The 13,853-nt window shown below is 43.9% G+C and overlaps 1 protein-coding gene across 3 annotated transcripts in view; it reads left to right on the forward strand.

Moving 5' to 3' along the window:
- Positions 1-13,853, forward strand: part of CCDC172 (coiled-coil domain containing 172) — a 176,892-nt gene that overhangs the window by 119,613 nt on the left and 43,426 nt on the right. For all 3 annotated transcript variants that reach the window (XR_003857936.1, XM_029610476.1, XM_029610478.1), the window contains exons 5-6: positions 8,647-8,748; positions 12,447-12,549. Coding sequence is in view for 2 of the 3 variants with exons in the window: in XM_029610476.1 (XP_029466336.1) it covers positions 8,647-8,748; positions 12,447-12,549 (205 nt within the window). In the remaining variant the exon portion in view is untranslated. The remainder of the gene's footprint in view (positions 1-8,646; positions 8,749-12,446; positions 12,550-13,853) is intronic.

Consider the following 13,853-nt stretch of genomic DNA (forward strand, 5'->3'; position numbering starts at 1 on the left):
TTTCAAGATGTGACCACTCATCTGGGTTTCTTGGTCAACCTGGACTACTTATTTCCAAATTCTTCCATCCTGAGCTGCTAGAATCTGATGACGCCTTGCTGTCCAGCAATTTCCGTATCCTGCTAGATCTGCACCTTCAGTGTTTGTCTATGTCTTCTCGAATCCTGATCTTCTATGTCTTCAGTTCCATGTCTTCCAGCCTCAAATTTTTCATCGCCTCAGTTCTCCATCAAGAAGTTCCAGCTTCAGTTCTTCGACCCCTTTCTGTTGTAGAAACAGACCTGGGGAGGGGGATCTTTTGAGGAGGGGATACTGTTATGATTCTGCTCGCGGGCCTAGCCACAAGCAGCCTCTCACCTTTCTACTGCTTGCTTCCCCGCCGTCTGCCTGCTTGCTCTGCGCAGCCAGGAGGCCGCCACCAGTGTTGGCATGGCAGGCCCTGCCACCGCGCGTCCATGTGGCCTGGAGCCGCCGTCATCACTGCTGCTGTCTATGGCTGGGAACCGCCACTGTCTTTTTCTCCATCGCAGCCAGGGGGCCGCTGACACCATCTTCTTGCAGCCTGGAGCCCACCCTGAAGCCTTCTGTCCTTCGCGGCTGGAGCCGCCGCCTCCGCCGTCTCCTTGCGGCCTGGAGCCCACCCTGAAGCCTTCTGTCCTTCGCGGCTGGAGCCGCCTCCTCCGTCCTCTCCTTGCGGCCAGGAGTCTGCCTAGAGTTCCTCTTCGCAGCCCAGAGTCTGCCACCAATGTTTCCTCAGCCTGAGGTCGTCCTCAGTTCTCTCTTTAGCGGCTGGAGCCGCCCCGACACCTCGGGCCTGCTTCCTTTGTCTCATCATGGCTGCTGTCCCTGGTCCTGCCTCCTTAGGCGTGAAGCTGCGCCCCCTCTCTGGATTTAAAGGGCCAGACCCTCCTGGCTGCTCCTGACATCATCAAGGTGTTTTCTCTTCAGCCCTATAAAAGGGCTCAGCCTTCATTCAGTCTGCCTTCGCAAGGAGTCAGTCATGGAGTCGGACTGCTCCTGGATCTTCAGTTCCAGCTCTTCTCTCCAGGAGTCCTCCATGATCCTTCATCACTTTTTCAAGGAACTCTGTTCCTCGTTGGTCCTCTTTGTCTTCATCCATGGTTCTTGAACCTTCGTCTGATATTTGTTCCATGTTCTGGTCTCTTGATGGATCCCGTCCTCTTTTTCCAGATATCCTGATGTCCATGTCTTCAGATATCCTGATGTCTTCCTTTCTCACAGGACAAGCAGGATGGTAGTCCTCACATATTGGTGACATCATCAGGATGGAGCCCAATCACGGAACACTTTTGTCAAAGTTTCTAGCTTTGACTGGCACCTACTGGGCATGCTCAGCAATGCACTGTCCCTTCATCCAGTAGGAGTCCCCCTTTAGTCTCTTTTTTTCCGTGCAGCAGTAGCCACACGGGTTAAGGAGCGCTCTTGAGATTCCTGACAGGAATTTTCCTCACAGAACTTCTTTAAAAGTTTTCAAAAAATTCTACGCTATAGGGGTCCCCCTATCGATATCTGTACTCCGCGGTCAAAAGGTAAGGTTTTTCCCTTCTTTGCGGTCGATTCCCGTCGAGTTTTCCCTTCGAGGCCTACCGGCTAACGACCGCACTGTGGCTAAATTTTTGTCGAAGCCATAGCGTCGGGTTTTCGTCGGTGCCCCAATTGTCCTCGGACAATGTCCATCACAGACCCGCATAGAGTTTGTGTTTTGTGCTTGGGATCTGACCATGATACCCTAACTTGCACCAAATGTGCCCAAATGACGCCGAAGGGCTGCAAAGCCCGTTTGGAGAAGATGGAGTTTCTTTTTCATTCAAAACACCCGACTCCATCGACTACTTCGATTTCGTCTGAGCCGGTGTCATCGACCTCTCATCAGCAATGGGACACCAGTGCTGTCCAACCGGCATTGACTACTCCGAAGGTGTCGACTTCCTCCTCTTCGCCTCGAGAACCGGACCAAGGAGAACATCGTGAAAAGCATCGACCCCGGCATTGGAAGGCTCAGTCCGTCGAACCTGGCAAGTCCTTGGCATAAGCGTCGACAGAGCCACCAACAAAGAAATCCCGTCCAGAGAAGGCCCCATCCTCCTCTGCGACTGTGTCCTCAAGGCGTTCCCCACCATCGGTGCTGGGAGCCGCGACTCCACTTTCACCAGTGGACCCTCTGGCTACGCCAGTGCTACCTCCTACTCTGGTGCCGGGGTTCCCCGCCCCAGGCTTCCGCGAGGAATTGGATCGGATGAACCAAGAGGCCATCAGTAAAGCACTGCAAGGATTCCAGCCTCCATCGATGCCGATACCGGTGCCCGAGCCGGTCACTGATCCGATTCCCATGGCGCTCGCACCGCTATTGGGTAGATTGGATGCTTTGCTTGGTGCTTCCTTAAAATCCCGTCTCATTCTCTGTACTCTTTCCAGCGTGTCCACTGTGTTGCATATCTTAGTATCATCCGCAAATAGACAAACTTTACCTTCTATCCCTTTCGCAATGTCGCTCACAAAGATGTTGAACAGAACTGGTCCCAACACCTATCCCTGTGGCACTCCACTTAACACCTTTCTCTCTTTAGAGTAGGTTCCATTTACCATCACCCATTGTCTTCTATCCACCTATTCTGAACTTAAGACACTTGAACAAACATCTAATTCAAGAGAAATTCAAACTGAATTCCCTCAGCATGATTCTCCTGTACATATAGAAGGATGAATCGATGTGTGCTCTGGATCTAAAGGATGCATTTGCTCACATACACTTCCACCCTTCCTATTGACACTATTTTTGCTTCCAGGTGGATTCTTCCCACTATCAATATAAAGTACTCCCATTTGGCCTATTGGTAACTCCAAGACCCTGTACAAAATGCCTTGCAGTGGTAGCGGCACATCTGTGTTTTTAAGGAATTCATGGTTTCCTCCTTCTGGGTGACTGGCTAATCATGGTAAGTTCTCAGGGAGAAGTATTCCATTTCCTCCACAAGACTATTTGTCTTTTGCAACAGTTGGGCTGCATAATAAATTTTGAGAGAAACAGACAGGTCCTCACTCAGATGTTTGTTTGTTGATTCTTGGATAAACTCCCTACAAGAGAGAGCATTCCTGCCTTCAGAAAGAGTATACATCATTAGATCGCTCATCCACATGCTACTCTCTTCTCCATACTCAACTGCCGGAGCTTTGCTGGTATTTTTAGGACATATGTCCTCAACCAATTACAATGGCTCCCAATAGAAAAAAGAATTGAATTCAAAGTTCTATCAATAATCCACAAAGCAATCTACAAAGCCAACTACACTGCCTTTGATGACATTATACACATACATCGCTCTCAACGCACAACAAGAACATCTAGTAAACTTCAACTTGTGATTCCCTCACTTCCACATGCCAAACTATCCTCCACCAGAAACAGAGCCTTCTCCATCATTGGACCAAAGTTATGGAATTCGCTACCCCACTTCCTCACTGCACAAGAAAACTTAAAATCTTTCAAAAAAGACCTAAAATCCTGGCTTCTCAACCATACTCTTAAGGACAGCTCTCAATGACTTTAAATTATAATCCCATAGACTGCCAACTTTCACTATTCCCCTTGGACAATCTCTCCTGATTCAAGCTACTGATGCCTCCTTTTATGAAGAACTCAGTTATCTCTGTCTATCTATTCAGTGTACCTACCCTGTGTACACCATGTTTCTGTTCATACTTCTTTTTTTATGCCATTTCTCACTATTGTTAAATTTAAAGTTTAAAAAATCTTTCAATGTAACAAGTTGTTCTATATGTAAACCGAAGTGAAGGCAACTATGCTATACCTCGGTATATAAAAAAATGCTAAATATGGCAGCTGACCCACCTCCATATCTGTTACCTTCTGTATTCTCAGTAGGATCAGCTAACTCAGCCATTGTCAATGTGGTACGACGGGACTTGAAGCAAGAGTTGCAGTGGTGATTATACTCCCCAGTTCTCAAAGAAAGAGCCCCTCTTCGAGTGCTCCTTCATCAAGTAACACTGATGACATATGCCTCTACCAAAGGAATGGGGGTACTCACCAATGTTCCCTCCAAGGAATAACTAGGTATGTGCAAAATTTTTGAGTGCCAGTATTAGCGTTGCATTTCTGTGCAACTGAACTCACTTCACGTACTACCACAAGTATGAACACTGCTGTGATATTAGACTGCTAAAATATAACAATTATTTTATATGTATTCAACTAAGAACCAAACCCCAAAACTCTCCTTCTTGTTGACATTTTGATGCTTTGACCAATGTTATTTCACGAGCACTGTAAACCGTTCTGATGACGAAACCGAATGACGGTATAGAAAACACATCAAATAAATAAATAAAATAAATATAGCACAAAGAAAATAAGCATGTGAGTGACCGTGTAAAACCTGTGACCAATGCTTCGAAATGTATGAGCTATTGCTCGCATGCTCAGTTTAGAGGGAACTATGGTACTCACTCAGAATCCTTTCAAATCCAGAGCACTTGGTTTCTTGAAAAAAGTCTGTTTCAGATCACCCTATTAGCATTAAGAGCAGTAAGATATGCTGTGTCAATTTTTGTGCATTTTCTTCAAGGAAGACACATCCTGTTTTTAAGACTGACAACAAAGTTGGTATGTTTTATGCGAACAAGCAGGGAGCACAGGGTCATGGCCTTTCTGCCACGAAGTGGTGAAGAATTGGGATTGGGCATCCAAGAATCAAGCTGTTCTACAAGCCACCTATCTGCCAGGAATCTCCAGCATGCTAGCAAATCACCTCAGCAGAGTGTGTTGTCCACATGAGTAGTCACTGCAGCAATCAGCAGACAGACTATTTGACTTATAGGATCTGCCATCAGTGGATCTGTTCACCACAGAACAAAACAGGAAACTAAATCAATTTTGCTCATTTCTATCAGCTAACTCAGGATGCTTTCCTGCTCGACTGGAGAACAAGCCTTATGTATGCTTTTCCATCAATACCATTGATCACCAGAACACTCAGAAGCTTCTCTAGGATCACAGTCATTTGATCCTCATAGCTCCAGTGTGGCCCAGACAGATATAGTTTTCATATCTGATTCAACTCTCCAGAAGCCCTCCCATAAATGTCTAGGGACGGACCCAACATTGTTAACTCAAGATAAAGGAACACTTTTATCATCCCTACCTCCCAGCCCTCTAACAGCTTTGATGTTGAGTGCTTGATGATCGCAGATTTCTATCTACCTAGAGAAATGGTAGACATACTTTTCTTATGCAGAAAGCCATTGGTTAGGAAAAACTATGCCTTCAAATGGAATAGATATTCCAAATGTGCTAACAGGACGCGTTCTCTTGTGAACGTAAACATGAGGGCTCCCCCTCCCAAACTTGAAGATTTTTTTAGTACTTCATTTAAAAAATGTCCTAGTCTACTACAAAGCAAAAGTTTACATTTATCACAAGCTTGAAGCAGGAAAGGAAACTTAGTACATACATTTTTGCTTTGTAGTAGGTTAGATAGTTTCTGAAATGAAGTACTGAAAAATGTTCGGGTGGTTGGGGTGCAATTCCATTTAAGGGCACCCCAAATAGTTATAAAAAAATGAAAGGAGCAGTTACAAAGTAAAAAGTGTGCAAGAGGTGTGGACATTGTTAAAAAATATCATCCTAGAAGCACAGTCCAGATGTATTCTACACATTAAGAAAGGTGGAAGGAAGGCAAAACAATTATCGGCATGGTTAAAAGGTAAGGTGAAAGAGGCTATTTTAACCAAAAGATCTTCATTCAAAAATTGGAAGAAGGATCCAACAGAAGAAAATAGGATAATGCATAAGCGCTGGCAAGTTAAATGTAAGACATTGATAAGACAGACTAAGAGAATTTGAAAAGAAGTTGGCCGTAGAGGCAAAAGCTCACAGTAAAAACTTAAAAAATATATATCCTTAGCAGAAAGCCTGTGAGGGAGTCAGCTGGACCGTTAGATGATTGAGGGGTTAAAGGGGCACTTAGAGAAGATAAGGCCCTTGCAGAAAGATTAAACGATTTCTTTGCTTCAGTGTTTACTGAAGAGGATGTTGGAGAGATACCCATTATGGAGAAAGTTTTCATGGGTAATGATTCAGATGGACTGAACCAAATCACAGTAAACCTGGAAGATGTGGTAGGCCTGATTGACAAACTGAAGAGTAGTAAATCACCTGGACCGGATGATATACACCCTAGCGTTCTGAAGGAATTCAAAAATGAAATTTCAGATATATTAGTAAAAATTTGTAACCTATCGTTAAAATCATCCGTTGTACCTGAAGACTGGAGGGTGGCTAATGTAATCCCAATACTTAAAAAGGGCTCCAGGGGCGAACCGGGAAACTACAGACCAGTTAGCCTGACTTCAGTGCCAGGAAAAATAATGGAAATTGTTCTAAAGATCAAAATCACAGAAAATATAGAAAAGCATGATTTAATGGAACAAATTCAGCATGGCTTTACCCAAGGCAGGTCTTGCCTCACAAATCTGCTTCACATTTTTGAAGGGGTTAACAAACATGTAGATAAAGGTGAACCGGTAGATTTTAATAAAGTAAGCCCGCATGTACTTTTGTTCGCGCACCAGGCGCGAACAAGAGTACACCAGATTTTAATAGATACGCATGTACCCGCACGTATCCTTTAAAATCCAGGGTCCGTGCAGGCAAAGCTGTGCAAAATCAGCAGCCTGTGCACCTTGAACGCCCGGATGTTGGAAGGCAGCGAGGCCTCTGATCATGGATGTCAAGAAAGAGGCGGGAACGTCCATGATCAAAGGCCCCGCTACCTTCCACATCCGGTCATACAAGGCGCTCAAGGCAGCGGCCATGGACATTGGAAGGCAGCTATTTCTGGATGTCCAGGCTGCCTTGAGTGCCTTTCCAGGCCTTCACAGGCGCCCGGACGTGGAAGGTAGGGGCCGATGTTCCCGCCTCTTTCCGGATGTCCATGATCATAGACCCCACTGCCTTCCAACATCCATGGCCGCTGCCTTGAGCGCTTGGACGTGGAAGGTAGCGGGGCCTCTGATCAAGGACATCCGGATGCTCAGGGCAGCGGCCCCGGTGACCATGTGGGGATCTGTTGGAAAGAACCATCCGCTTACCTGCTGAAAGCGCTGCCGATCTTCCAAATGATATCCAAAGGTACTGCTGTAACCGCTCTGTCCTGGCCCGAACCAAATACAAAGGGATTTTTGCTACTTGCGATGCGACTTATATACACATCCAAGGTAGGATTATGACACGACGATGATGTCACAAAGGGGGGGAAAATGGGATAAGTTTCCAGATCGATGAAAAGTTTGGAATGTTACATTTCCAGATCGATAACATTTCCTACATTTTCAAAATGACATTAGAAATGACAGGTATGGAGGTGAAGCATCTTCGTCCTCCCTTGTGGTTGCCAGCGCCAGGCCCGGGAGGATGCAGCCTTTGCACGTGCATTGTTGGTCAGACCACGGGTAGCCTCCCGTACTCTTCAGGAATAGCTTGGATACATCCCACTGGTCACGGATTAACCTGTCTGAATGCTGAGAAATTAGAAATTACTACTTACCTGATAATCTCCTTTTCTCTAGTGAAGCACATTAATCCACATTCCCACTCTTGGCTACTGGTTTGTGGTTCTATTGTTCTCCTGAGTGCTGCGTTTCAGGGATAACTGGCAAGTGTTAGTTTCAGTCCCTAGATTAGTGATGTTATACTCTTTGGCTGGGCTCAGTGTTTTCTGTTGCTGAGTACTTGAGTAGGTGTCTGTCAATGGTTATAATCAAGTATTGTTAGTTTGTCCATAGTTGACTTTTGCAGAGAATACTGGCAGACTGATGTCAGAGCAGGGGTATATATAACGTGTCTTCAGTTTTGCTCCATCTCCATCTGCTGGTAGAGGTGCATAACCTACTGGTCTTGGATTAACCTGTCTTCACTGGAGAAAAGAAGTACTAACTTCTTATTATTTAGTAAACACTCCTTTGCACCTTCAGCTTGGAGCTACCCACATTATGGCTAATTGAGACCTACTTATTGCCAGAAAAAAACAAATTTGCTTACTGTAAACAGTATTCTCCATAGATAGGATGAATTATCCACACTAAATACCTACCAGTCTCTCTGAAGAGTCAACGTCCTAGCTAGAATTAGCTCTAAAATTGACTGAGGGGGATCAAGAAGCAATGTCTAGGAGGGAATTCCTACACATGCTCAGTACAACAAAAGCTCTATTAGCTAAGAAAGAGAGGTTTATCTGGTGATGCCGAATGACATCACCTCACATGTTATGGCTAATTCATCCTGCTAGCTATGGAAAACACCATTTATGGTAAGCAAACTTACCTATTCAGATATTTGTTGGGCAATATTTAAAACATGCAGATGTTAAAATAAGTGCAGTGGGCTGCATGGCTTTTCCTAGTGCTTAATATTCAGTGGTAGCCTGAAGAACCCAGCTTGGTCCAATATTATTGTTGAATCCTACATGATGGGTTGTGAGAGTAGATAAATGGTTTCTGTAGATCTGAATAAATAATTCACAGTAAAAGGCTAAGAATGTGCGGCTAAGCATATGAAGACTAACACAAGAATTTTGAACTTTTTAACTTCAAAATCTCTTTTCTTAGAAATGGAGCTTATGGAAAAAGAAAATGTTCACTTAAACATGTTGAATTTACAAAAGAATGCCCTCAAGCAGGAATTATTGGAACTCCAGCGAAGTCTTAACGGTATTTTATGCATAATGTTTATACATATCTATTGGTAACCTTTAGAAAAACAAAGCACGTTCTAAATTCATATATTTTTGTGTCAGATTTTATAGGCTTACTTTGAGGAACAAGTATCATGAGTTATCCCTCTTTTGAGATTTACAAAAGTGAAAGTATGATATGTGTTGTAAACTCTGTGAGAAATGTCTGTTTAAACTGATTAAAAGCTATTGTTCCTCACCTTAGGCGAATTTCCTATTCAAACTGGTGGATAATAAATCCCAATAATAGTCTTCTATCATTGCAGAATAATTTTTTACGAGTTACTACTGTTAAGGTCTAGAGCCATTGTGCTTCTCTCTGTGTTTCTGCCTAGTGCATCTGCCTAATTCTTACTTTTTAAGCCAACAGGAACTCATATTGTAAGACACAGAAGGAAAGGTAGAGCTACAAATAAACCAAATTTCAGAAGTGCATTGGCAGCCATCTATTGAGGGCATTTTTCAGAAACGTATTTATTTATTTATTTATTTTATTTAATAGCTTTTATATACCGGCATTAGTGTGAAACATCATGCTGGTTCACATTTTAACCAAATGAGTGGAAAATACATTGAAACAAAGCATTTTACCCATGTAAATTGATTGTCTCACAATTCCATAAGCTCGTACTATTACTCGCATAGTATTGGAGGCATTCCCGAGGTGAGGTTGGGTCGGGAGAGAAAACTATGTGAATAGATTTTGATTATCAAACCTATGCACATGATTTTGGTTATAAATAATATCCACAGAAAAGATAAGTGCAAATCTCTGCAGGTACTTTTTCCTTATGCTATTTTCAAAGCATATTTCCTTTAAAAGTACCTGCAGACTTTGCAGCAGTGTGAGCAATTTGAAAATTGTACAAATATAAACCCAAATTATTAAATTGTATTTATTATTTGTATTTATTACCTGTCTTTTTGAATAAGAAATTCAGCCAAGAGAGAGGGTACAGTAGTATTAGAGTAGCAGCTTGCAATAGAATAAGGTGCACAGTGAGGAGCAAACCACAAATCCCCAGAATATTGACACATTAACAGTAATACTTAGCTTGAGATAAGACTGAAAATCAACATTAATGACCTTGCTTGAAATAAATATATAAACATCTCAACAAAATACTAGCAGGTTTATATTCAAAGCCATTTAGATGAATAACTCACAATTTTTGTATTGGATTTATTATGTTTTCATGGTATTTAGTGTTTTTTCTGGGTTTTGTCAAGTGATTTTTCAACTCACTAGTTATCTATTTAAATGACTAGTTTTGAATATTTAGCCAAATAAGAAAGGGGCGCATTTGGAGTGTTCCATGGCTAGGGTCAAGTTGACCAATTTTACTTATCCAGATAGCTCCAGTATTTGGAGTTAGCCTGATAATTTATTCGGCTAACTCTAGATATTAGGGATGTGAATCGTTTTAGGACGATTAAAATTATCGTCCGATAATTTTAATATCGTCTTAAACCGTTATGGAACACAATACAATACAGATTCTAACGATTTATCGTTATAAATCGTTAGAATCGTGAGCCGGCACACTAAAACCCCCTAAAACCCACCCCCGACCCTTTAAATTAAATCCCCCACCCTCCCGAACCCCCCCCAAATAACTTAAATAACCTGCGGGTCCAGCGGCGGTCCGGAACGGCAGCGGTCCGGAACGGGCTCCTGCTCCTGCATCTTGTCGTCTTCGGCCGGCGCCATTTTCCAAAATGGCGCCGAAAAATGGCGGCGGCCATAGACGAAAAAGATTGGACGGCAGGAGGTCCTTCCGGACCCCCGCTGGACTTTTGGCAAGTCTCGTGGGGGTCAGGAGGCCCCCCACAAGCTGGCCAAAAGTTCCTGGAGGTCCAGCGGGGGTCAGGGAGCGATTTCCCGCCGCGAATCGTTTTCGTACGGAAAATGGCGCCGGCAGGAGATCGACTGCAGGAGGTCGTTCAGCGAGGCGCCGGAACCCTCGCTGAACGACCTCCTGCAGTCGATCTCCTGCCGGCGCCATTTTCCATACGGAAAATGGCGCCGGCCATACGCGTATGGCCGGCGCCATTTTCCGTACGAAAACGATTCGCGGCGGGAAATCGCTCCCTGACCCCCGCTGGACCTCCAGGAACTTTTGGCCAGCTTGTGGGGGGCCTCCTGACCCCCACGAGACTTGCCAAAAGTCCAGCGGGGGTCCGGAAGGACCTCCTGCCGTCCAATCTTTTTCGTCTATGGCCGCCGCCATTTTTCGGCGCCATTTTGGAAAATGGCGCCGGCCGAAGACGACAAGATGCAGGAGCAGGAGCCCGTTCCGGACCGCTGCCATTCCGGACCGCCGCTGGACCCGCAGGTTATTTAAGTTATTTGGGGGTGGGGGATTTAATTTAAAGGGTCGGGGGTGGGTTATAGGGGGTTTTAATGTGCCGGTTTTTCGATTTTTCGATTTTTTAACGATTTTCACGATTTTTCACGATATTTTACCCCCCCAAACGGCAACAATACGATTCCCTCCCCCTCCCAGCCGAAATCGATCGTTAAGACGATCGAGGACACGATTCACATCCCTACTAGATATGCCTGAGAGTAAGTCAAAGTTATCGAAGAAAGTGTTCCCAGATAACTTTAGACGTAACAGCCTATAGTCAAATGAATACAGGTAGTTAAGTGCCAAAGGATTAAAAAAAAACAAAAAAACAAAACAGATTGGAGGTCTACAGGCCCTAACCAGTCCCTCTCCTCTTTCCCACCCGAATTCCAGAGGCTTAGCACTGCTCAGCTGAACTTTGTTGCCACCTCACCAAAGTGCCTGCCAGCTCATTAAAAAAATATATATATAGCAGCCAGTCTCTCCCCCAGGAGTGGCGATTGGGCTTCCACTAAAAATCAATGAGCTTTTGTAAGACTTGAGAGAGAGGGGGTTTTGGGTAGACCCTATAACCCCATCAGTCTGTTTTTATCATTGGGTATGGCAGGTTGGGAGGAAAGGGAAGAATATGCTGAGACATTATAGATTTGAAAGGGGAGTGGGGGGATACACTTTATTGATTTTTATCAGGGTTGGAGGTGGACCGTCGTTGCACGAACAAGACATGACGGGGCTGCCTCGAATAATGGCCCTGGGGTGAGCAGGGGGGTCAGCTTTGACCCTGGCACACTTTTTCTTTTATATGAGGCGGGGGGGGGGGGTTCTTTGGGATGGCCCTTTTAAGATGATGGTGGTCCAGTGAGGTCGGAGCCGCCATTGCATCTAAAGGGCCGATGCCGTGGTGTTTTGCCCCACAGTGTTTTGCAGCAATACTGCGGCGATACTGACACGATGTTTTTTTGGGGGAAGGGCCCATTATCTCAGCAAAAACCCCCATGCGATAGTGGGACTCCTCCTGTGAAAAAAACATCTAGATCTTAATTGGAGAAGTTCAGAAATGTGTGAGCTTCCAGGAAGTTGAGATATGGCAGAACTAGTCAAGAATGAGTTTTGAGAACAGGGGGTGTTTTCATATTTTCTCAAAATGGTTTTTATGAATTCTTTCCCTAAGACTGTATTTGTATTGCAAATTTACTATACCACGGTTAAATAGGCTTACTGCATTTATTCAGAAATAAATTGCCTGGGTGTATTTTAGAGCCTGTATGTTGTCTGAAAATATAAAAATTAAAATTTTTCAGTAATAGCTCTGTTTCAATTTCAGATATTGAAGATCAAGTAAATGAAGCTGTGGATATCACAAAATGTTTAGAAGCAGAAAGAGACAAACTTAGCCAAAAACCACAGCTGGATCCAGAGTGTTTAAGGTAAGAAAAAGATGCTAGTATGATTTTTTTTCTTACTCCTGAGATTTTCTGCATTTATAACCACTGCTATACACCATTCAGAAGTTCAGCTCCCAGTATTGGCTCATGGGAAGCTTGGAAATCACAACGTAAAATGCTGCTGTTGACTTTTGATAAGGAAACTAAGTATTGAATTATTGCTTTTTATCAAATTCTGATGGGTCCTTTGATTTTTTTTATTTTAGTGTGCTTCCTTAATTTGAGAACTCCTAAATCATAGAATATTATGTGAGCCATTCAGACTTGGAAACAGAAAGGCACCCTATTTTACTGAAAAGTTCAAATGCTGAAAATGCTTTCTACGTTTTAATTCTAGATAATATTGGGAACTTTATAAGCAGAGGATAAAACTCTCAGTATTACTATTTTCCCCAATTTTAAAACAGGAAAACATCCCCCTTCTTGCTAGTTCTCCATGTTTCTGTTCTCTCAGGGAATAATTTTATATCAGCCTTCCTAAATTAGGCGGTAAATATCCACCTAAGTTACACCAGTTTTCAAAGCGGATTTACACACATCTGCTTTGAAAATTATCCCACCAAATTTGTGTGCACAATTACACCTGTTGTGCATGTGAAAACATTTCAGGAAAATATAATGCGCATACTTTAGAAATCCAAAAAGTGTGGACTTAAATCAAAACACTTCCAACTCTGACCCTGGGAATGCCTCCATTCAGTCCAGGTAATCTTATGCAGTATGCACTTAAGTTTATCTGCGTATCAGGCAACCAATTTTGTAAAAGCATGTTTCTGCGGGTAAAACATTGTTTTCTCTGTAGACAAGCACAATAAACTGCCACAGACCAGAAGTACAGGACAAGTTAGCTGACTTGCCCTGTGCTGGGGATAATCTTTTTGGAGAAAAGATTCAAGAAGCAGTGGCACAGCTCAAGGACCACCAAGAGACTCTGCGCCAGCACTCCTTACTGCCTTCTGATCGCTCTTCCTCTTCCAAAAGATCCTTTAGGAGAGACTCCAAGAAACAAGTCTACCGGCAAAGGAGATACTATCCCCCGGTGTCCAGGGGGTCGGCCTTCTAAGCCTTACCAGAAAAGCCAAACCAGGCAACCTCGAGTACAGAAGTCACAGCCAGCCCCCCAGCCAGGTCCAGCATCTGGCTTTTGACTCCTTCCTAGAGAGCAGTACCCAGCCTCCACTTCCAGCTATTCCCGTCGAAGGCCGGTTGTGCCATTTCTCCAAACCATAGCACTCAGTCACCACAGATCAGTGGGTACTCGCTGTAGTAACTCAAGGTTACCACCT

The sequence above is a fragment of the Rhinatrema bivittatum genome, chromosome 7 (assembly GCF_901001135.1).
Source record: "Rhinatrema bivittatum chromosome 7, aRhiBiv1.1, whole genome shotgun sequence".
Classification (NCBI taxonomy): domain Eukaryota; kingdom Metazoa; phylum Chordata; class Amphibia; order Gymnophiona; family Rhinatrematidae; genus Rhinatrema; species Rhinatrema bivittatum.